Source organism: Dichomitus squalens, assembly GCF_000275845.1.
Source record: "Dichomitus squalens LYAD-421 SS1 unplaced genomic scaffold DICSQscaffold_46, whole genome shotgun sequence".
Classification (NCBI taxonomy): Eukaryota; Fungi; Basidiomycota; class Agaricomycetes; order Polyporales; family Polyporaceae; genus Dichomitus; species Dichomitus squalens.
Window position 1 is genome coordinate 16,570 of NW_006766928.1, and position 22,447 is coordinate 39,016.

Here is a 22,447-nt window from a genome sequence, read left to right on the forward strand (position 1 = left end):
AAGTTCACTATGGAGCCTCCAAGAAAACGCTCGAGGTCATCAGAACCCGTCTCCACATCAAATGAGACGCAAACGAGTGACACAGGGCACCCACGCTGCTATCTGACCCGCATGCCACTCGAATTGCTCGCCGAGATACTATCCTACACCCTATCGCCCCGCGATATCCTCGCTCTTGCGCGGACAAGTAGGCATTTCTGCACTGTGCTCGTTAACAACAAATCTACGGAGTTCATCTGGCGCCAGGCGCGCGCGAGGGCAGTCCCGACTCAGATCCCCGACTTCACCCCTAACTTCACCGAGGCGTCTTACGCCTCTTTCTTGTTCGACAGCAAGCACTGCGAGGTAATCCTGATGTAGAGCAACATCACTCGCAGAGTCATGGCTTTTGACCCGTAGTTTCCAGATTTGCAAAAAGAAGACACGCGAAATGTATCATTCCTTCGCTCTCCGTGCCGTCGTCTGTGACAAGGTGCGCCCTCAGGCCTTTCTCTGTGGCTGATCTCATCCACCAACTACCATGCGATAAGCCGAACTGCCGCGAATTGTGGAGGCGGGTTATAGGCGTTGACCTCCCCCTATCTTATGTTGATCACGTATAACAGATCGAGGGTACTCCTCCAGATAACCCCAGAAGACGAGGTCAAATATCCCGAGTTTCTGCACTGGATACCTCGCTTGGAGCGCACAGAAGGTAGGTCTCTCTTCATCTTCAGAAAGAGAGCAGGCTCCCTGCATCAGATGCCTCCGGTGGCAACGAGCTGCTCCAGAGACCCGCCAGGATGGTATCGCGATGTATGATGTCCGTCGTTCAAGGCGAACGAGTGCTACGAACGCGCGTCTTGGTCTGACTGGAGTCGTACAGTGCACCTTGCCAGATATGAGCTGTTCGCTACCCAGTGTCATCGGGGGCTGTGTGATCCAGGTCCGTCACCATCGGACCGGCCAGGTCTCATGTGCATGGTCGGAAACTCAGCATCCCCCCTGGGCCTTCAGTTGCTCCTTACCTTGCTTGACGTGATAGTAGGGCGGAACAATCTGACTGTCCGATACAGAGCCCTATGGCAAAAAGATCTACGTGCGGAAATCTGACTGGCAACAAGCAATCAACGAGCACAAGAAGATCCACATCCTCGGCGGCCCCGCACTTCAGGCGTACGTCACGGAGAAGCAGGCGTTGGCGGACGCTCTCCCTGCCAAGCTTGAGGTGAGTGTCCTCGCATAGCCAACCTGTCTTCGCAGACTAATCCGAGGGAGCGGCCAGTTCAGCAAGGCGTTGGCGACATGGGGCATGCTCTACGAGATCATACGGGTGGAGACCCTGCAGAGAAACGACAAGACGTGAGCCCTGCGTCCATGAGTCCTCACACGGTCGCTCAGACCGCGTTCGCTTAGGGCTATAGCTTTAGCAAAGCGGCTCCAGTGCGAGATCCGTGACCTGCTCCATACGCCGTCCTACAGTGCCATCCACAACGCCAGGAATCGCAACCTTGAGCTCGTGACTCCTCAAGGTGAGTGCTTCCTATCTCTCCAGGGCCCAGTATACATCCCGGTATCTTATTACACGCATGATACAGACATTGGCGAAGTGAAGGACCTGATCAAAGGGGAGATGGAGGCTCACAAAGAGCGCGAGGCACATCGGAAGGAAGAGCGCGCTCTGCAGGGGCGGCTCGAGGAAGTCCAAACCACGTGGAACGACCTCAGGGCCAGCTCGGCGACGAAGGAGTTGACCAAAGGAGCTATCCCTAACGTGAACGAGTTCCGCAAGCTCTCCGTCGTTAAGATCTACCAAAAGTCCGGGATCGGGAAGGAGCGCAGTCTTGGCGATCCGTTCGTCGCTTCTGTGCTGGCGGAGAACCTGGACCAGTGGCGGGACGCTGCGCGGGCAGGCCTCGCCGCTGTGCTCGGTTTTCCCGGATGGAAGAACCTGAGCAAGAAGAAGCTGCACCCTGTAGATCGCCTCACGGCTAGATTCCGATGCCAAAGGTGCGATAAGGTTGCAAGCGACAACAAGGTCTGTCTCCCAAGTCTCCTAAACTTCGCCGTCGATTGACCAAATCGATTCGTTCTGTAGATCGTTCTCGATGATGGAGGGATGGACTTCGCGGAGGCATGCAGGCACGTTTGCGACCATGTAAAGAAGAGGAAACGGAACAAGGAAAAGTGGAGCGCGGAGCGGTTCGTCCCAGATCAGCGCGTGAGCATTTCGCTTCTATTGCAAAGAGACGGCCTCGGAGCGTTCGCTCACTGATCTTTGCCTCGAAGGCTGTCGATGCGATCTGGCAAGTGCTCTCCCTGTGCGGTGCTACGTCGGAAGACGTCGATTCTATTCGCTTAGCCGAAGAAGTCGGAGATCGCATTCAGTGTCAGTCCTGCTCGTGCGTCATGGACGTGCGGAGCGTTGTAAGTGAGTCGTCCCGAGTTACCGGTTGTCATCGCTGAAAGCTTGCTCGCAGGCTCGGCACTGCAAGCGTCACGTCGACTGCAGCTTCGCACTGCTTCCCGTCGAATTGTCGCCGACTCGGCCGATAGAACACGGACTAACGCGAAAGCTGATGCGACCAATCTCGGAGGCTGCTGGGGCAAGAGATCTAAAGCTGTACGGCTGCAGGCATTGCGCGCGAGCTGCTACCGAGGCCGTCACCGACAACAAGCAGTCGCGCAAGGTGTTCAGCTTCAACGGGCTGAGATCCCACCTCAAGGAGAAGTATGCCTTCTACGCTCTCTTTGTCTCCGACGTTGCGTGCTGATGCGCCGCCGGTCTATGTAGACACTCTATCCTACGGGTAGCGGATGAGGATTTCTTCCGCCAGAAGGACACCGCCGCCACAGACGCTAGTGCCATCAGTAACGATGCTTGATGTTCACAACCTCGCTGTCAACCCCGCATTTCCCCGCCCTGACGACCCCAATTCCACGGCAGCCGTAGCTCATTGCTTGTTGTGTGCTAACTTGAGCATATCGTGTCCCCCAGCTTGAAGTTGCTTGGAGCTATTTTCGCGAACAGTTGGCCCTGGACGGGGCTACATATATAATGCTGCTTGATTTCTATGTTTGCATTTACGGTCTCGTCATCTTAACCCCGGTTAGCGCCCGCTGAAGCCTTGTCGTAAGGCCTTTGTACCGATTTTAGATAGTTACCTACTACTCATCTTCGACGGAGATCCGCAAAGTTTCCCAACTACAATCATCTTGTTATCCGAAGTCAGCTCCACGCCCAAGAGACTGCTTCGCTCGCTTCCATCATGCGTTCGCCTCGTCACGCGTCCAGCTATCTGAGGTCCGCATCAATCTTCGATGTTGCCGTCTCAGAGGTGGCGCATGGTCGACGACGGGCCTATGGGGTGCGGAAGTCGTCCAGCGGGTATCGTCGAAGTCTTCTACGTCCTCATCGGCTATTCACCGAGGAACCAGGTCGTCCGAGGGTACACAAATAGGTCGCATTGAATGTAATGCGGAGACAGGAACACCATCCTCTCCACGGCCGGGCCACAGATAGCAGGGGCCCGACGCTTGCTGTAAAGGTCCGAGTGACACTCCTTTCCAACATCAGAATGCAATCATACGCTCGCTTCCTATCATGTGAGCAAGCGCATGGACCCTCACCTTCTGTGTGGCGGACTCTGACCATTGCTCAGATCGCAGGCATCGAAAATAAGTGGTCACTGGACAGGCACCCTGCCTCAAACGCGCTCTGGAGGTGAAGCGATGTTGACGGAGGTTGTCAGGTCGAGCCGACTATGACCTCGTTGCCGCGTGCGCCTGGGCACATCGGCCAGGCTCTACATGAGAGACACGGAAGCCGATGACGGTTCCCCGCCGTATATAAGATCACGCCCACACGCGCGTTCAGCGGCCTCCTGTCGCGTCCTCTCCCCTTCTTCGTGGATTTGCCGCCTACCGGAAGGTCGCCATGGTGTCTTGGTCGCTCCGCACTTCGGTCGTCGCGCTCGCGTGTGTCTCCGGCACCCTTGCTGCCAACATTCAAAGCCCCTTCGTGATCTTGCCTCTGGATGCTCCCATACACAGGCAGAACGTCAAGAACATCTTCTTGACGAGCTGGGACGCGTATAAGTGAGTGCCACTACTGAAAACGCGTCTTCCCAGTATTCTCAGGCAATGTCGCTCCCGCATAGGCAGTATGCGTACCCTCACGACGACCTGACCCCCATTTCGGAGTCTTGGACCGATGGCCGCAATGGTTGGAGTGCGTCGCTCGTGGACGCCCTCACCACTCTCGTATGTCGTTTGTGCCGCACGTACGCAGGGATGAAGAAGAGAACTAACAGTCTCGTAACAGGCTATCATGGGCGAGACGGTACGGCATATTAGATTCTACTGCCAACCTTCCACTCACCCGTGACGTACAGGAAATCTTCGAGGAAGCCGTCAACCACACCGCCACTGTGGACTTCACGATTGACCATTCTAATAGCACTGCTAGGTCGGTATATTGCTTGACTGTTATTGGGACTGCACTGACCTCCATGTCCTTTAGTGTCTTCGAGTCTACCATCCGTTACGTTGGCGGTATGCTCAGCGCATACGAGCTGACCAACAAGAAGTACCCTGTACTCGTGAAGCAGGCTCAGACACTCGCGGACAAGCTTTCTGCCGCATGGTCTCTTGTACGACTGCTTTTCGCACGCCACATTGATACCGACGCTGACAGCCAATACGTAGGGCAATGTTGTTCCCTACGGCGAGGTGGACGTCAACACCAGCACGCCAGCGATTGCGACGTCTAATATCGCTGAGGCGGGCACAGTGAGTGGGCCTCCAACTCTTTGCTGCCAGGGTGATCTGACATCTCTTCTTCAGCTGACCTTGGAGTGGTCACGCCTTGCGTGAGTGCCATCTCTCAAAAACCCCGATGGCAAGATTCTGATCTTCTGGCCAGCGAGTACACCGGGAACGACACTTATCGGGCTCTCGCCGAAAACTCCGTGAGAACCATTATCGCTGAGGCAAGTGGCCAGCAAGGCTATCTTTGTCGAAATTTTGACCCATGTTCTCTTTATCAGCCAGATCCTATTCCCGGCTTCCCGGCTCAGGGTATTGACCCCGCGACCAACCAGCCCGTTGGTGCATACGTCGTAAGTAGCCACCGGCGGCCAACTGGGATCGTGGAAGTCCCTAAGGCTAACCTTCGCCACAGACCTGGGGCGGAGGATCCGACAGCTACCTCGAGTACCTAATCAAGTATGCTCGTCTCACGAACACCAATGATAACATCTTTGCGGACACTTGGGCTACCGCCGTCGATTCGTCTATTAGGACTCTTCTGAGGGTAATGCACGCGCTCTTACGCCTATGCGACTTTGCTTATCTCCACTCCACAGAAATCGACTGTCGGGAACTGGACTTACCTTGCCGATCTCGACGACAGCGGCACCATCCGCCACATTGGCTCACACCTCGCGTGCTTCATGGCTGGCAACTGGATCATGGGCGGTCAGCTCCTCAACAACCAGACCATTGTCAATCACGGTCTCGACCTCAACGAGGGTTGCTGGAACACCTATGCGAGCACGGCGTACGTCTATTGCGCCTTCATTTCCCCTAACTCCAATTTGACGTTGTTGGACGTACAGCACCGGCATTGGTCCGGAGGCGTTTGGCTACTTCTCTACAGATGGCAACTATACCGGATCGACCCCCTCTGAGGGCGACATTTCGTTCTACGACCAACATGGCTTCTTCATCCTCGATGGCTCCGAGTACTACTACATGCGCCCCGAGGTGCTCGAGTCCAACTTCTACGCGTGGCGCCATACGGGCAACGTCAAGTACTACGAACGCGCGATCTCCGCATACAAGAGTTTCCAGACGTATCTCAAGACGCCAACCGTCGCGTTCGCGCCGATCAACAACGTCAACCAGCTCGACTCTGGCTTCATCGACGACATGGAGAGCTTCTGGTTCGCCGAGGTCCTCAAGTACCTATACCTCACCTTCGACGATCCCAACCACATCAGCTTGGACAAGTGTACGTACACGTTCGCTCCGTATCTTCCGTGCGACATATCGTTGACATCACGTATGTTCCCCTGCAGTTGTCTTCAACACTGAGGCGCACCCGTACATCGCGCCCCCCGCGAAGGCGTCCTACGGTAGCGGCAAGTTGCGCGGCCCCGCGTCGACGCCGTTCAAGCCCCTCTCTGGCAACCTCCCTCTCGTCAGCGCAGCCGCCAAGCTTCCTGTGAAGGAGCCGAACTGAACAGTTATCCCGCGTATACCGCTGCAGTTCGTTCTCCTGCAGGCTGCGCGTCCTACGACTTTATGCGTTGCGACCACGTGTATCATATCGTTAGCTCTGTACTTGCTGTGTAGAAGACCTTAAAATAGAGTACAACGATGCAACGAACTCTCGATATGACTTTGGACAGGATGAGTCTGAACATATGACTACGCACTCTGCCTCGTCTTCCTTGTGCCCTCATCCTCAAGACCCAAGACCCGACCCCGTCGAAGCTCTCCTCGACCTCTGAGGGGACGGCTGCAGCTCAACCACAACCTCGTCCGCGTACGGCGCCAACCTAGCAGTAACGTTCCTCTTCACCTCCTCCAAGTCGACCTCCTCCCCCACAAGCCCATGCAGCCTCTGAAACGTCGCCTCCAGCCTCTTCAACCGCAGCCCCTTCTGTGCGCGCCTCGCCAGCGCCTTCTCCGCGATCTCGCACGCCAGCCCAAACTCCCCGTCCGCCCAGCCCACGGTCCACTTCAGGACCAGATGCTCGAGCGCGGGGCACGGCAGCTCCGCGTTGACGTCCTGCGCCGACGCCGCGGTGAGCGAGTGGAAGAAGTGGTGGCACTTCCTCGTCATCTTCACGTACCGCACGCGCGGGAACGCCGCGAGGAGCGCGTCCATGCGCGGGCCGTCGACGTGCGCGCTGTACGCCGCGCTCTTGAAGCCGAGGTACAGGCGCGTCACGGAGGGGGCGGTGCCTGTGGGCGCGAAGACGGAGAGGAGCTCGGGCACGACAGAGACGCGCGCGGGGATGCCGGTGACGAAGGAGAGGCGTTCTGCGCCGCCGGCGTGTGCGCGCGCGGTGCACTTGCTCTCGTTCGTGTTCACCTCGAGGCTCTCGAGCGTGGAGATCAGAGGGAGGGAGCCGAGGGCGTCTGGGAGGAGACTTCCTGAGCGAGGGTCGCACTCGAACTTGAGGAGCACCGTGGGCGGGAGGACGAGGTGGCTGATGATGGCGGACAAAGGCTCGACAGGATATTTTCCAAACATGAGCTTGTCGAGCAGCGGGAGGGGAACCGGAACTTGTGAGATTGCAGGGGTGTCGACAGGGAGTCGCGGCTCTGACTCTTCTAGGAACTGCAAGCTCAGCAAAGACGGGCACCTCCGGAGCACGGACAGAATGGTATCCAATGAGGTGGCAGTACAATCCATGCACACACATCCACCAATGAACAGCGATTGTAACGTCGGTACGACCATGGCTGCTGACAGGAATACGTTGCTTATTCGCAAGGATCGGAGACGTGGCAGCTTATCCTCTGTGCACTGGACAGATAGCATCATAGCTCGGTCCTCCTCCTGCATTATGCCAGAGTTCTGTTCGTGCTGGATCGCAACCTCCCTTAAGTTGGGCATGCCATGGCTGAGCAATAGATAGATGTCCGTGATCTGCTTCGGTCCCACCGTAACAGTGAGCGACGATATGCGCTGCCCGTTCAGCGCCAATATGTCGGCAATGCGCATGGACAAGCTCCGGAAGGTGAGGGGGATAAGGCACGGCGCCGACCGCGCGAGGTACGTCTGAAACCGTTCCAGCCCAAGCGGTTCGCCCGCCTGCGCCCTCCGCACGACCGCAGAGACGCGGAGCATGTTCGCCCAGAACTGCGGCGTTCTGAGCGCGAGGTCCCGCCATCGCCGACAGACATGGAGGAGGTGGATGCCCTGGCACGTCTTTGGCCGCACGTGCCCGAAGATCTCCATGAGCAGCTCGGGGGGTAGGCGGCGGTGGATGAGCGACGCGTTGTTGTATGCGGCGCACAGCGCACGGGTGTAGCGCTCGTAATGCTGGATCTTGGCAAGGAGCCATGGCTGCGACTCCGAAGGGTCAAGCACCCGCAGAATTTGCTGGTCCTCAACAGCGAGCTCTGTCCAGGACGACGAAGGGTCGAGTCTGGGTGCGTCTCGCGAAGAGGGCATCTCCATCTACGGCCAATCGTCAGCGATCGTGCCAGCCCAGTTAGCACCAGAAAGGTTCTCACCGCGGCTGGAGCTGAGTGGCAACACCACGAAAGTTTCGATTTGGTTTGTGCTTGTGGGAGGGACGTGGCCGTGCAGCCTCGTGCTTTACGTGTAAATATGCAGAGATGGATTACGTGATCGCAATTACAGAACATGCGCGACATGCCTTGACGTTCGGGCCGTAGTGTGGTGTTAGCAGTTGTCTCAGAGACAGTTACAACCATTGTGCTCTGCATACTTAGCTCAGGAGACCCAGATCATCTGAACCATAGCCATATGCACCCGAACCGCCTTCCGTGCAGTCGCGCGCGTCGACAGCTGCCGACTTGTAAAGAGAGCCATCGCAAACTGGCACCAGACGTCAAACCGTACCACATGCGCGGCCCCAGGACTTGTTGTCAACAAAGGCGCAGTGGAGCTTCAGTGGCCGAGACGACATGCCAAGTGACATGAAGCATTGTACGGATCATACCTGCCACCCCAAGTTGAGCAAGCCGCGGCAAAGATGTGGAGATCGCACTTACCATTGTAGCACAAGAATGGCGGCACACCAGCCGTGCGATGATATATGCGAGGAGAGCGACTCACCTTATAGGTCACATCGACACCAACTACCCGGGGCTCTAGATGAACAATGCCACACAACCCATACGGTCCAAAGCAAGCTATGCTATAGCGAATATATATTACTCTCGTCTCTTCTCCTATCCAACAAATCCCATGTACACTACGCTACTTCGGAGAACTCTTGCCAAGCCGCCGCTCGCCCACCGCCGCTAGCGCACGCTTGCCCGCAATGGCGGTGGGGATGCTGAGGATCGCGCCGTACAAAAGGACCTGCCCGAGGTGGAGGTCGACCCAGTACCAGACGAGGAGGCCCTCGAACGCGCCGAGCGTTGCGATGAAGGGGAAGATGCCTGAAGAGAAAAGGTACGGGACTTGGGGGCCGATGTGTGCTAGCTGTGAGAGGTAGCAAGGAATGTATTAGTCCACAACACGTATATGTGTAGGAAGACCATGCGTTAGATGAGAGGAGGGTGAAGCATGGTTCTGGCCAGGATGCTCAGCGGCAAATAATGACAAGCCTCCACGACCAGGTTGACACGTGTGACCACACTTCACCTTATCCCATTCGCACAATGAAAGGAATGACGACGTACCAAGCCAAGAAGAACCACCCACGGAGCAGCGAGCAGGAGGGTGAAGACCGCGGACACAAACTTGGGGGGAACCTTCTGCTCCGGGCGGAACGTGTGGAAGATCTCAGGGCGGGGGTGGAAGAAGACCTCGTCGGCATGTTGTGCAGGAGGTTGTGAAGGGGGAACGAAGAGATCGAAGAGTTCGTATTGCGCAGGGTCGTGCTTGAAAGAGCCCAGGTAGAGCGAGACCTTAATTGGGTCTTTTCCGGATGGTGGGAGGGATGAAGGAGGGCGAGCCATGTTCTAGAGGGCTTATAGTCAGTCGATCTGCTAATGATTGTTGGTCGCGGTCTGAAAGAGACAGTCTTGACTATAGGAATTGCCGTCCCGCACAATTGTTAGCGCGTACACGACCGACGCCTATAAAGCATACACAAGAGCGATGGTGCAGATAGTCTGTTGTCAATATAGGCTGTCGCATGCAACTCAATCGCGTTGCGCACAGCCCTTCAGTCATGAAAGCCAGCAGCATATGAGCAGGATTAATGACGCATATACGCGTATTCTGTTACGACCTGTAGCCCTGAGACCCGATCTGAGACGTCATGCATACAGTCGTCTGTCGCATTGCATGGTACCCCACATATAGTCCATCACAAGTTCCTCCGTGGTTCCTTCCACCATGATCACGCCCATATATAGAATAGTACAGTGTACTCACCAGCTCGAGCTTCGCCTTGCCACCCGCGGTAACCTTGACAGGCTGGATACCCTCCTCACCCGTCACCTCATCATAGAACCGAACGAATGTCTGATGCGGTTGTACGCCTTTTCCGTCCTCATCGACGATTTGGAAGGTGAGCTTGAGTGTGTCGGTCGCTCTGAGCTCCACTGGCGGGGTGACTTTGTGCGCCAAGGAAAGCCTGCATGAAGCAGCCATTAGCGGAGCGAACGGTATCCTTAGGGGGAGTATGCGGTGGCTGAGACTTACGGTTCAGAGCGCAGCTGTGCAGCATCCGAGGAAGAGACGGTGAGACGTGGTGATTGAAGGGTGAGGACGGAAGCCTGCACGCCGAGTACGGCGAGAGAGGCCAAGAGCCAGGAGAGAGGGCCGACCATGGTGGACGTCGGCGGGAGAGTTGTGGGGGACGCGTCTGGCGCAGCACCGCGACGTGTCACTCCTTGCCGCCCGACTTCTTCGGAGTAGCGTTCTCGCGCCCATCCGGGTCTGCCTCTGGCTTGTCTGTGGTGGCTTCTCGTAGCGTCGTGTGTGTTGTCCTCGTTTTCTGCTCGCAATTCATCGACATGCACGCGCATACGCTGCTGGCTTTTCTCTCAAACACCTCGATTACTGCGAGCATGCCACAGTTGCCGTGACCAAAAGCCATATCCCGTGAGTCAATCATAGCAGGCGGGTTCAGCGATACACGTCGAGGCTTGCCTTCATTCCCCGTTCCGCGAAGGAGGCACAGCGTTTCACCATTGATGTCGGTCGATCCCTTGAATCCAGGAGAAGGCTGCACAACATAAAACCGCTCTGCTCTTTTGGAGGTGCGTCGTCCCCTTGTCGACTGCACTAAGAATTCGCCCATAAAACACTGAGCATTCCCGCTTCATTGTACGCTATCCGTCCTCGACCATGACCCACCGGGATTCGGACTTGGAGGTTTCCCCATCTGCCGAGCTGCGTCCAGACACTGCGGAATCTCCCACCATCCGGACAACTCCATACAAGCTCGAATCGCCTAGTATAATGGGTACATCCGAACCCTACGAAGCTACCTGCCGCATTTCTTAAAATCGTTGAAAATTCATAGCCTCCTCAGAGGACGGAGACATAGGGTCGTCTGCTACCAAACTCAACGAAGAGGACCAAGCCGCCCTTCGCAAATTACTTGACTAGGCGAAACCGTGAACGATAGCGAGGGTTGCGCAATACCAAGCAGGCATCCGCACGTTGTAGTCCTCTTATAATGCCTTCGCTCCAATCCACAGGGTACTCCTACAGAGCTTTTCATGGTGATCTTCGTGGATCTCACACCTCGATCCTGTCGTGCGTTCAGGCTCCTGCACGTCTGTAGTCACTGACGGACGATCCTCATGGAGTTGTACGACTACTGGTTGGCCCTCCTCTCTTCCTAGAGTTACATGGGATGCAGGGCCACGTAGTCTTCGCCTACAGGAGTGGAGTACGATCTTCAGCGGTCTCTTCGCCAGCTTCCTTCCCGGCCTCTCGGGCTTGTCCTCCCCTCCAGACCTCGTTCGCACCATTATCCTACACGGGGGACGGTTTTCTTCTATGTCACTCCCCGTCGCTACTAACTCAGTGGGCCGCCTGCGAATTGCGCTCCCGCGAAAGGTGCTACAACTGGAGACGCTACTTTTGCATCGCGGATGTGGCAGTTCCACCACTGGCACTCACGACAAGCTATCGCATGCTCGCTTCCAGTCCCACATCTCTTCGGAGAACATGCCTCGCCTTCGCACTCCCAGCGGACCTCCCCGCGCGGTGGGCGCTATTACCAGCTGAACTATCAGCGGGTGCGACCCTTACGCATGCCGGAGCTGGTGTCCGTACAGACAACCCGACTGCGGCTACACTACCCATGAACCTAATCTTCTTGGGGCGACGTTCGGCTTCCCGGACCCGTCTGCGCGTGATGGTAAACATCGAAGACGAGACTCCATCCCCGGCCGCCCCGTTGAACCCATTATGCTTGCCTCGCCTACGGAAGCTCACGAGTGGGAAGGCGAACTTGAATCCAGACAGGTGGACGCACGTCTGGCTCTTTGACCTCAATGTCGCCCTGGGCATCGACCAGGATCTATCGATTCTCTCCCGCTCGGTGCTCCTCTTACCCTCCAACCTCCCGACGCACCCTGCGCTCCCCTCCATCACGCTCACCATCTCACCTCCGACGCTCAGATGTTGCCTCCACTGCTACGTCGGGGATGCGCTGCCTCTCGATCTTTCACCGTAGAGCTGCATGTTCCCCGAACCTCACCGAGCTCTCCTTCGGGTGTGGCACATGTCCTGCAGAACATCGCGCCCGCGACAGCATGATGTGCATTGTCATTCTCCTCCGGCTCTGCCCCGTCTCGTTCGCCTCATGGTCGACAAGTTCAATGTTTTCCTTCCACAGGAATCCCTCGATGCCCTGAACCCAGATTTATCTTCGTCTTCGTCCTTGCTCTCGACCTGTCGTTTGCCCCAGCTGCTGCATCTGGCAATCTCGAGTGTCCCCCCTCGGCGCCCGATGCCCTGCCGCAGTGCTTCCATGGGCCTTGCGAGCGTGTTGAAAGCTCCCTTTATCGTCGGACGGCGGTGAGGCGTGCGCTGACGGATGTCGAGTGCCTTCGCGACGGCCTCGCACGGTTCGAGTAGGACGGTAGGGCGTACGACCAAGCCACCGCGCGTAAAACGCGGCCAAATCCCCCAACTCTCACAACACATCTTGAGCAGCCCATAGTAAACTTGGCCTTTGGAAGGTACCTCCAGAGCTTTGCCGAATCTCTCCGAGTCATCCCATGGACGGCGTTGAGGCCCGGTCACCAGCAACCGTCTGGAGATGCACTCCACGGCCCAGTAGTAGGTTCTTCATGCGAGCTCTTTGATGGAGGTGTGTCATATGAGCATTCGAATCTCTCGTCGGTCGCGCGATGCCCTCGCGATCTCACCTATAGTCGTTTGGATGCCCACCGAAGCGTCTTGCGCAATATGGTTCATATGCAACCGAGGTGGTTATACAATTTGACCCACAAACACTCCGCGCATCTGGCCTTCATCCTGACATCGGCTCCGTAAGCAACTGGAGGTGCTCAACATTGGAAATGGCTTCCTACCTCTCATGTGGTCTGGTGTGATGCACTCACACCCACGTCCCAACCGTCCCCGCGATATCTCTATAAAGCGGGACATCGCTCGAAGCCAGTAAGTTCTCCAGTTACCGGTCCTCCTACACACATCCCCTTTCTCCACATCTTACCTGATCACAGACACCATGTCTCTCCCACTCGCAGGCCGCGACGCCATTGTCACCGGGTCCTCGCGTGGCATCGGCGCCGTGATCGTGAAGCGTCTTGCGTCCCAGGGCGCGAACGTCGCCATCAACTACGTCGCGAGCGCCGCCGTCGCGCAGAGCGTCGCGGACGAGATCAACGCCAAGGGCGCGGGTAAAGCGATCACCGTCCAGGCAGACGTCAGCTCCCTCGCGGGGTACCAGAAACTTGTCGACGCAGCGCTCGCAGGGTTTGGGCGGATCGACAGCCTGGTCTTGAGCGCGGGATACACGGAGTACGGGGCTTTGAAGGACATCACCGAGCAGGAGTATGAGAAGCATTTCGATACGAACGTGAAGGGACCTCTGTTCCTCACCCAGGCAGCCGCGCCGCATTTGAAGCCCGGTATGTTCGCACTCTTAGTCAAGTGGACTCTAGAGAGTCAACTCACGCTGTTTGCCCCTGTCAGGCTCCAAGGTAGTCCTTTTCTCCTCGTCGCTTACACACGGCTCCACCCTCTCTCCGAATACCATTCTGTACGTTGCGTCAAAAGGCGCCGTCGAGCAAATCAGCCGTGCGCTCGCGAAGGACCTCGGGGCCCGCGGCATCAACGTTAAGACTGTAGCCCCTGGACCGATCGACACCGATCTCTTCCGCCGTGGGTCAACGGAGCAGCAGATCGCGTTCTTCGAGAGCATCCATCCGCAGAAGCGGCTCGGCCAGGCGGAGGAGGTCAGCAACCTCGTGCAGTTCCTCGTCAGCGACGGGGCGAGCTGGATAAACGGCCAGACGATCAGGGTGAACGGAGTAAGTCGCATCGCTGGGAGCCTTTGGTTCTCGTACAATAGCTGACAAATCACTTGCAGGGCTACGTGATTTAATTGTACCATCAGTCGCCGACGTTTGTAATATGTTAGCAGGCACTTGTGTGTCCTCACCACCAGAGCTAAGGGAGCGCGATCATGAAACGGTCGAGCATTGATGCATACTGAGCATGATGTAAGCTCACAGGATCACATATGACAAGTGCCCGAGTCCAAGGTGAGCCTCACCGTAACCGTCATAGACTTCTCGAGTAAATTCTCGCATACATTGCCCCTTCATACCTTTCGACCTGACTCGCCCAGGGGCGGACATACTATATTTATCCACGGCGACGGGCAATGTTGACAAGGCATGTTACTGTACATGTACGTCTGCAGTGTCGCCGCACACCCTTGCATGCCTCAAGCCTTCTGCCTGACTGAGTTGTCCTTCCTGCTCTCGCGCGTTGCGAACGTGCGTGACGTCCGGTAATATTGCCTAGTCCTGTGAAGGTGTGCCATACTCGAACCACGTCGCGTTTCATATTCTATCAGATTCTATCCATTCCTCAAGCTGTTGTCCTGACTATTCGTCCACAAGCACCGCCACTGCTCGCTCGGACGTGAATCGACGTGCAATCTGGGGTTCGTGCCTCAACTTCTTTGCAATGTTGTCCACTACTGACGAGATCAAGGTGTTTTTTAAAAACGCCGGCCTGCCCGCTTTGGAACAGTGATCCCACCATTGATCGGCGATCTCGTGCCACGAATCGAGCCACGTTGCATAACCACAATACTTGGAGAGTGGGCACCGTCTTGCAATACTAATCATTGAGAACTGTGAGTAATCCTTGCAAGGGTCTCAACGGTTTTGTTTTGGGAAAAGAGAGCTCTTGCAATGGGGAAACAAGTTCATGCGGTGCATGCTATGCTTTGACTCAACTTTTGCTCCCGAGACGTGTGGAAAACTTCCTTGTCGCCACGGACGCCCGAGTGCCCAAGTTGCAGAGAGCTTATGCATTGTTCCTCATGTATGCCGTATCGAATATTCTAGACCCATTAGTGGGTCAATGTCAATGCCCGAGGGTTGACCGGATGCTTACGCGGGCGGCGCTCAAGTGCAATGTGACCGTAGGCACCAGCTGTCGGGCTATAGCGTGTGGCCTGTGCCTAAGTACATGGTGTCCGTCTAACATTCTGATTTCTGTCGAATACGGCTCTTGATCAGAGGAAGGAATCCACTTGACGGTAGTCCCAAGGCTTCGAGACCACATTCTACGCCGCTTGCCCCGCCGATTGTAACTATTCCCAACTTGATTTTCGCCAGTGAATTTCCGAGCCAACACCAAGACTACTAAGCTATTTGGTAAGTGGGTTTTCTGTACGTCTTGATAACTCTCTATGACGTTTAAGGGGCGATGCTCGATCCGATCTACTGGACGGATCTTCTCCGATTTAGTTTCGAGGGGCAGTGGTGAGACACCTGTTTAGTATATTGGGGCAACCTGCCCCTCGCTCGGCGACCTCACCCGTTCCGTCGGCATGAAACTGTGCTTCGGATAGTGCATACCGTTGCTCTGGCATGTAGCGGGCAATATTGCACTGCTTGTCCATATGCATGTAATAGCAATCTGTCCGGAACCCTGCAGATGGCTAGCGTGATGCTGATGCAATCCTTGTATTAGCTTCCTTTTCTATGCCTGTATTCTCTTCACATAGCACTAACATAACCCGAGTGCGCTCGCTCTTTGGACTCCCCAGGGACATTTGACTCGCAATGTATATGCGCGGCAAGAAGTATCTGGCCAAAACTTGCTAGCCTAACTCGGATTTCAATCTTGCAGATGTTGTACCAGACCGTGTTGTCGGCCACTTCTAGGTGGGCATGTAGCACATAGTAGAGGACACGGCTACTGGCAATGGTTGATAATTTGCAGCTCGATCCCGTCAGCGCCTATTGCAGCCCGGTAGTTTCCGGCGCGACAAATGTATCAGCGGCCGCGGTAGTACAGTGTCAAGGACATCCTCAGACAACAGTATCAAGGTGCCTCTGCATTTTTTAGGCCATATTCTCAAATTTAGGCAACGGCAGTGTATAAGGTCCCTATATCCGGCAGTCATGTCGCCGACTCTTCTGCCAGCGGAGGCCGCAACGACCCCGGCAACCCGAATAGACCGCACGGCGCAAAGGCCAGGTATGGAGCCGTTGGGCCCAGAAGTATCGGTGCAGTAAAGGTTGACATCGAGGTATCAGGCCACCACTGGTATCTGTCACATACGGAGCAACTCCATGCGCCTCCTCTCCGTCTGATGACCACAATCCGCAGATTAGCTCGCTACCGTCGGCATGCTTCTGCCATATCTACGCCGCAGCGTGAGGCATCGCAGGCTGTGCGGCCATGCCTGCTATCTCATCTTCCAGCGACTTTCAGTGGCCTCGCCTCCGAGAACCTGCCTAGCTCGCACCGCCTGCTCCCGATGAGTCGACAGGCAGTCAAATTCTCCGCCGCGTGACATGTGCACCATGTCGTACATTCTCCGAGAACGATGTTTGCTTCTCCCCGGGGTAAAATAACGTTGCGCAGTAGTAATATATATAATATAGGAACGAGGAGCTTTGCGCAGTGCCACTAGTGGCTGACGCTCAGCTTGTGTACAGCAAGCGCATCGGAAGCTTTGGACTACAAGTAGGTGAGCTCTCTGAAATAACTGTTGAACCATACTTGACTCTTCTGATTATGGAGGGTACTATTATAATGTGAATTGTTTGCCTAAATTGCTTGCTCCGAATGCTCCAGGTGCTCGCAAATTTTGACTGTATACACGCGTTTAATGCGGATGCTGAAAATATGGGACACGTAGTACGGGAACAATGATTCACCCGACTCGTTCGCACAATGATCCAGGTATCAAGCGCACGCAGCCAGTTGGGATCATGCGCAGGGAAGCAAAGGAGGCGTTCGAAACCAGATCCCTGGACTCTCGGTAGTATACTCATCTCCGCCGAGGGCTTACTGCAGCTAGACACAGCGTGACTGATTTCTCTGCCCTTGACTGGCAGCGTGGGGACACGTTCTACGTCAGGACGCAAGCGAAGTTCAATCTCGCTACTGCGAACGGAATGTGCTTTCCCTGAAGCACGCGAATTGCCTATCACAACGGAGGGAGACTGAGATTCGGAACCGTATACACCAATTTGTAACACTTCTAGGACCTTCCTCTAGGGACGAATCTGTGAAGGGGTTCCTTCCAGTATTGCGAGGTTTACCTAGTTCTTTTCCAAATATCCCTCTGAGCACTTGCTTGCATCTTATCTCGTAGTAGGACGTGGAACACAAGGCCATTGAGCTTCTGCAGCGGAGAAGTCCATCCTATACTACGTTCCTCGGCGATCATCTCTTCAAGGCCGTAGTTTCACATTGACTTCCTCGGAACAGCCGCAAGCTCACTTAGCGCAATTATCTTCTACGCAAGCATTCGCAGTGCGAAGCTGTACCTGCTTAGCACCTTCGAGGGACGCTTCTCGTGAGATACCGTCATGAGTCTAGCAAATAGGAGGCTCTAAGCCTATCGCTACAGGACGGGTACTTGGTTCACCGATCGCAGGCGTACCTTAGAGAATAACCCCCTCTACAAATGGCAGCAATAACAATCTATTCGAAGCTGAGCATAAAACGTAGACCTCGCACAGCATCATACGTTCGACCCGATCTCTGGCACGCTTGCCGGCGTAGGTGCTGTACTGGGCGGGTCGCCGGAATGGGGAAGTGCCTGAGGCGGACGGACTCGGCGGGCCCACCACCGGGCAAGCTTCGTCTTCTCATTCCCTGCAGCGGTGGTCCTGCCCTCTTCGGCTTCTGTGGCTATCTCCTCTCCCGGCTCCTTCGCAGGGAACAGACGATCCCACAGCCGGTGCAGGATATCCCACACGGACGAGTCTCCACCGCTCTCCCAGCCCGTGAAGATCGTCCAGCCGACGAGGAGGGCGACGGCGATCCATACTGCGGCCGTTGTGAAGATGGCGGTGCGGTCGTTCGAGCCGAAGCACTCAAACGAGAAGGCGAGGAGGAACGTCAGCATGCTATACCGAGAGTTAACGTTCATGCTGCGGTAGAGACCAACAGCGGAGATGACGTACCCCCACATGAGTAGCGCGTACGGCAAGCTGTAGATAATGGCCAGCGTTTCGAGACCGAGCATCTCGTGCTTACGGGAGCTGAGGAACCGATTCTGTGCCTGGGGTCAGTGCAAGCCAGGCATTGCAAACAGCAGGTGATACTCGCGGCTTCCTCCGCAGTCTCCTTGGACTTGACTCGATGCTGCCGGATCAGTAAGAGGCCGAGCAGAATGCTGCCGACGCTCGTTACAACGGACAGATAGCTGCTGATTTGTGCGGCTGTTACGTGACCGTTCCCACTGTCAACGCTCGGGATGGCGAGAAAGGCCACGTTCGCGTTTAGCAGAACCGTCGACTACATCTGTAGGTGTTAGAAATGATGCAACGCTAAGGACGAGGCATACGGACGTAGAGCACAAATTCCTGCCACTCGTTCTGCAGCTTGCCTATGAAGCTGCCCCACGGGATGATAGAAATTATCCCATCGACCCAGATTTTCTCGAGTCCACGAAGGTGTACCTCAGGAGCGTTCCAGAAGAAAGGCGCAAGGATCCTGATGAGAGGCGTACGACGGGTCTTGACGTTGTTGTACACGCTCTGGTCACGACCGAGACGGGCGTGCGTCTGTCCATGGAAGTTGAGGAAGCGGTTATGGACTGGGCGGCAAAGACGTCAACGACGGGTCGGATTGCGCGGCACCCCAGGAGACTTACTCCAGATTCCCATCAATCGTCCTTGATGGTTGGAACTCAATGTATAGCTTCGTAAACATCACTCGAAGGTTGTAGGCTCACCTACTGCTGCCGTTGCGTAATCCGTCCCTTGAACCGCTATGAGCAACTGATCAGCACCGCTGTAAGGAACCCATACGAGAGCGTCACCTTTCGCGGATTTAACGAGACCGAGCATTCGGTGAACCTCATCTTTACTATAGGTGACGGTGGTCGTCATCGAGGTGATCGCATCTACGCCGGAATATGAGTCAAGGTGCAAGCGCGATGTAAATGGATGCACACACCGATGCTCGCAAATAGCAACATGCCGGTCAGTTCAGTAAACACTTCGTCAGGAATGCGGTGCCCATAGGGGTACATTTCAAGATGCTGCCTGGACATCCTGCTAAGTCGGTGTTATCGGCTACGAGAGACATGGCAACGTACCAGTACTTCGCTTCAACCTCACACTCTACGAGAGTATCAGTCCAGGGCGAGCACGAGAGCGATTGGGAAGCATACTTATGTCGTACGGAGCATTCAGAGCGGTCACCTCATGTATCAGCAAGTCATCAATGGGATGACATTCCTGCACCCAGAACAAAGACCGCGAGCTGTGGTCGACGAAGTAATAGATCCAGTTGTAGCCACCAGAGATACGGCGCTCCTCCAGAAAGAGCACGAGTTCGCAGTTCGGGGGAAGGACAAGTCCTTGCTCTGCTACCATCTCGTCGATTATTCTGGCGAAGGTGATTAAAGTGGCCAGGGTGCTCGACTCGCGCACATCACAATCGGTGTAGATTCGCTTCGAGCACCGTATCAGACAGCGGAGGTAGACTGTAGCGAACAGCATGCATTACCCGTCGGGGATGGTAGAAATACAGTCTGCCCTCTGGGTGAGTACAGGCTACCCAATCAAGAGGCACGTTTTCTCTGCCACAGGACTGTCAACTACACGACACATTGTTCGATGGGTTAACAACTTACATCGTAAGATGCGTCGCAACAGGTGCAAGAGTCCAGTCTCCCGGATCGGGAGATACTGTAGCGTAATTGTCGTAACGTGGTATAGTCATAGTAGGGTATATCGTTTCTCGCTCCACAGGCAGGGATATCGCTATAGACGGCAGACTGTCCGGAGTCGGCTCCGCAATGTCACCAGCAAGCACGACCGACTGTCGACTGCCGATCGTCTGCCGGTCCGGAGAAGAGGGTGAAGATGGCAGTTGTGGATGCGCTGGACCCGGAGAGCGTGGTGGCATTATCGACAGGTCGACGACAGAAGGACCTGGGGTCCTGGAAGGAGCCCTGGATGTTCTCGAGTGCGATGTGGCCCGCGAGGGTGCCCTCGAGGCTACACGTGAGATGCCACGAGCGGCCGCCCGGGACGTAGGGCGGCCTTCCGGACGAGGATGCGCGACACCGAGGTGTCTCCCGCGAACATGTGCCACATCGTTTGTTGAATGGACGTCAGTCGAGACGTTGGATGCCTTCGACCCGTTTGAGTGGGTATAGGAGTACGGGTGCAGCATGTCGTGAGAGCTGTGGACAGAAGACTGACCGGGGAGGACCATCGATGCCGGACGTGTCGGAATGTCACCCGGTTGCAGAAAGTGGGCATGGGGGTGGTCCAGGGGAAGATCCAGAGCAGAAAGAGGCCTTCTGCTCTCGCAAACGGTCACCACCTCGGCCTGGCTGCGCGGAGCATCCGCAGGCTGGTGGTTGTGCCAGACCAGCTCTTGAGACGTCTCGGCAGGGCTCGTTATCTCCCTCCTACCCGAACTCCTGCTCTTCAGCACCCCGCTCGACCCTTCCCTCCCGTCCCGAGGCTTGGGTGACCTGCCCAGCAATCTCGATAGCAAGAAGCGCTTCAGACGCAGCCATAAAACCAGGATATGCTTCAAGAAAACGCTAGCTCTCCATCGCCTCAGTCGAATCACGAGAAGCACCAGCGAGGAGCGCACAGCTGTCAGCAAATTTGGCATACGAGGGACTAACAAGGTTCGAGGACGCGAAGCCAAGGAGTCAAGCTCAGGATCCCTGGTAGAGAGTTTGGAGGAACCAAGTAGCAGTCTGCGTGGGTACGGTTAGACATGTGGAAATGGCGCACGTGAACGGTCGTATTTGATGATTTGGTTGCAGACTTTCGTGAATACGAGCGCCCGTCACCCTGCCCCTCGATCGTTTGTGTTGCAGTCCAACTGAGAAGCTCAATACATAGTGCTAAAGTCTGAGCGATATCGCCATTGCCTCAGAGGTGATGAGACAATGTGCTACGGTACTAGTCTGACCGTCATATGCGGCAGGGGAGCTACAGCGTTCAACAAACTCAACGAGTATAGACTAGTACCAAATTGAGAACGTCCCACGATCGGACAGAATCATAGTAGACTACTACACTGATAGAATCTACAAGCACCCCACCTGATGGATACCCGTGGGCTGACCACAGTAATATTCATCAAGCGGATGAATCTCCTAGGATGAGAGGGGAGTTTACGCGGGATCCTGCCAGGGTGCCGATAGAGCGACCTCAGATGAAGGGTCCAGGAGCGTTCACCTCAGCGATTGAAGACTGGCAGCGCCGGCCTAAGCGAGAAGGCGCGCGTGCAAGCGCCGAAGCCTCGGATGGTCAACAAGATTACGTCGGCTAGACAAGATGACGGTCGGCTAGTGCGTCAAGTACAACTTTCACATTGCCGACCCTTTGGCGCGCGTCGACAAAGGAACAAGTTAGGACTGTCCCGAAATCAGACCTCCGTTTCACGTGAAGGGATTCTGCGCACTGTCCGTCGTGAGAGGTTTCTTCAGCGGAATGCCTATTATGCGACATCCAGCACGTTTTCAGTACTCGGACATGACGTAAAAGTTGTGGCGACCTCTCTGTCCTGGGTGTACTGAAGCCCCCCAGGTAAAGAACAAAGTCTTGGGGCTAGGATTTCGCATCAAGTCACATTTGTCGAAATACCTGCCTGCACTAGGCTTCCAAGACATCTGATCAGAACTCCGTCCCAAAGAATTTCAACCTTATATGTTTTATTGCTGACTGGTATATGTTTGAAACAGCGGGGAGGTAGGAGCAATTAATAGACATTCTCGACAGAGGGAGAGCACCCTAGGCTAAGTGCCCACTTACACCGGAAAACGTGTTTGCACCCAGGCAGGTTGTATTGGCCTTCTGTGGAAGAATACCACCCTGGAAGTGTTGAACTTGGACTTATCCGGTCCGGACTACACGAGGCTATGCGTCTCCTAGCGCTTAGCTGTAGTCGCTTATGTAGTATGTTACCATATTTGGGACTCTCTGCTCGTGTACTATAGCTATGCTTCCGGACTCTTCTGGTACTGTCTAGGACAATCTGTACTACTCCAGAACGGTCTAGACAGGTCTATGCCTTACTCATCTCTTACTCATTCTATGGTGCGATATGTCGCAATTCTTTCACCATTGTATTGTTCATCGC

General features: G+C 55.5%; 7 protein-coding genes across 7 annotated transcripts; 4 read left to right on the top strand and 3 right to left on the bottom strand.

The window, feature by feature from the left end:
- Positions 1-9: 9 nt before the first annotated feature.
- On the top strand, positions 10-3,048 carry DICSQDRAFT_110957 (uncharacterized protein; the record flags this gene model as incomplete). The annotated part of the gene is made up of 12 exons (XM_007369234.1): positions 10-345; positions 407-472; positions 531-553; positions 606-694; positions 1,056-1,207; positions 1,265-1,341; positions 1,396-1,511; positions 1,578-2,017; positions 2,078-2,200; positions 2,269-2,406; positions 2,460-2,710; positions 2,774-3,048. The coding sequence occupies 12 exons, from the start codon at positions 10-12 to the stop codon at positions 2,862-2,864; spliced, it is 1,902 nt and encodes a 633-aa protein (XP_007369296.1). The 3' UTR covers positions 2,865-3,048.
- A 446-nt stretch (positions 3,049-3,494) lies between these two features.
- Positions 3,495-6,223, top strand: DICSQDRAFT_110961 (glycoside hydrolase family 47 protein; the record flags this gene model as incomplete). The annotated part of the gene is made up of 14 exons (XM_007369235.1): positions 3,495-3,585; positions 3,642-4,077; positions 4,140-4,242; positions 4,304-4,321; positions 4,374-4,447; positions 4,502-4,631; positions 4,687-4,770; positions 4,825-4,850; positions 4,904-4,970; positions 5,028-5,099; positions 5,162-5,293; positions 5,346-5,539; positions 5,598-5,992; positions 6,060-6,223. Exons 2-14 carry the CDS (start codon positions 3,917-3,919, stop codon positions 6,221-6,223), a joined length of 1,620 nt encoding a protein of 539 aa, XP_007369297.1. The 5' UTR covers positions 3,495-3,585; positions 3,642-3,916.
- A 113-nt stretch (positions 6,224-6,336) lies between these two features.
- DICSQDRAFT_139864 (uncharacterized protein) lies at positions 6,337-8,175 on the bottom strand. Its single transcript, XM_007369236.1, has one exon. It carries the CDS (start codon positions 8,168-8,170, stop codon positions 6,449-6,451), a length of 1,722 nt encoding a protein of 573 aa, XP_007369298.1. The 5' UTR covers positions 8,171-8,175; the 3' UTR covers positions 6,337-6,448.
- A 712-nt stretch (positions 8,176-8,887) lies between these two features.
- DICSQDRAFT_163156 (oligosaccharyl transferase delta subunit) lies at positions 8,888-10,470 on the bottom strand (the record flags this gene model as incomplete). The annotated part of the gene is made up of 4 exons (XM_007369237.1): positions 8,888-9,172; positions 9,373-9,654; positions 10,073-10,274; positions 10,343-10,470. 4 exons carry the CDS (start codon positions 10,468-10,470, stop codon positions 8,945-8,947), a joined length of 840 nt encoding a protein of 279 aa, XP_007369299.1. The 3' UTR covers positions 8,888-8,944.
- A 551-nt stretch (positions 10,471-11,021) lies between these two features.
- Positions 11,022-12,332, top strand: DICSQDRAFT_182866 (uncharacterized protein; the record flags this gene model as incomplete). The annotated part of the gene is made up of 2 exons (XM_007369238.1): positions 11,022-11,347; positions 11,415-12,332. Exon 2 carries the CDS (start codon positions 11,505-11,507, stop codon positions 12,330-12,332), a length of 828 nt encoding a protein of 275 aa, XP_007369300.1. The 5' UTR covers positions 11,022-11,347; positions 11,415-11,504.
- A 370-nt stretch (positions 12,333-12,702) lies between these two features.
- On the top strand, positions 12,703-14,231 carry DICSQDRAFT_157069 (NAD(P)-binding protein; the record flags this gene model as incomplete). The annotated part of the gene is made up of 4 exons (XM_007369239.1): positions 12,703-13,282; positions 13,348-13,755; positions 13,820-14,157; positions 14,217-14,231. The coding sequence occupies exons 2-4, from the start codon at positions 13,353-13,355 to the stop codon at positions 14,229-14,231; spliced, it is 756 nt and encodes a 251-aa protein (XP_007369301.1). The 5' UTR covers positions 12,703-13,282; positions 13,348-13,352.
- A 3,468-nt stretch (positions 14,232-17,699) lies between these two features.
- On the bottom strand, positions 17,700-20,861 carry DICSQDRAFT_157070 (uncharacterized protein). The gene is made up of 12 exons (XM_007369240.1): positions 19,971-20,861; positions 19,844-19,916; positions 19,506-19,788; positions 19,431-19,455; positions 19,289-19,377; positions 19,152-19,235; positions 19,065-19,100; positions 18,984-19,004; positions 18,679-18,926; positions 18,437-18,625; positions 18,292-18,383; positions 17,700-18,234 (listed from the first exon to the last, which is right to left on the bottom strand). Exons 1-12 carry the CDS (start codon positions 20,555-20,557, stop codon positions 17,847-17,849), a joined length of 2,115 nt encoding a protein of 704 aa, XP_007369302.1. The 5' UTR covers positions 20,558-20,861; the 3' UTR covers positions 17,700-17,846.
- Positions 20,862-22,447: the final 1,586 nt, after the last annotated feature.

Coding starts and splice junctions, on each gene's coding strand:
- DICSQDRAFT_139864 (XM_007369236.1), bottom strand. CDS start 8,170: ATGCCCTCTTCGCGAGACGCACCCAGACTCGACCCTTCGTCGTCCTGG.
- DICSQDRAFT_157070 (XM_007369240.1), bottom strand. CDS start 20,557: ATGGTCCTCCCCGGTCAGTCTTCTGTCCACAGCTCTCACGACATGCTG. Junction 19,005..19,064: donor TTACGCAACGGCAGCAGTAG/GTGAGCCTACAA, acceptor CCAACCATCAAG/GACGATTGATGGGAATCTGG. Junction 18,235..18,291: donor TACGCGCTACTCATGTGGGG/GTACGTCATCTC, acceptor CTCTCGGTATAG/CATGCTGACGTTCCTCCTCG.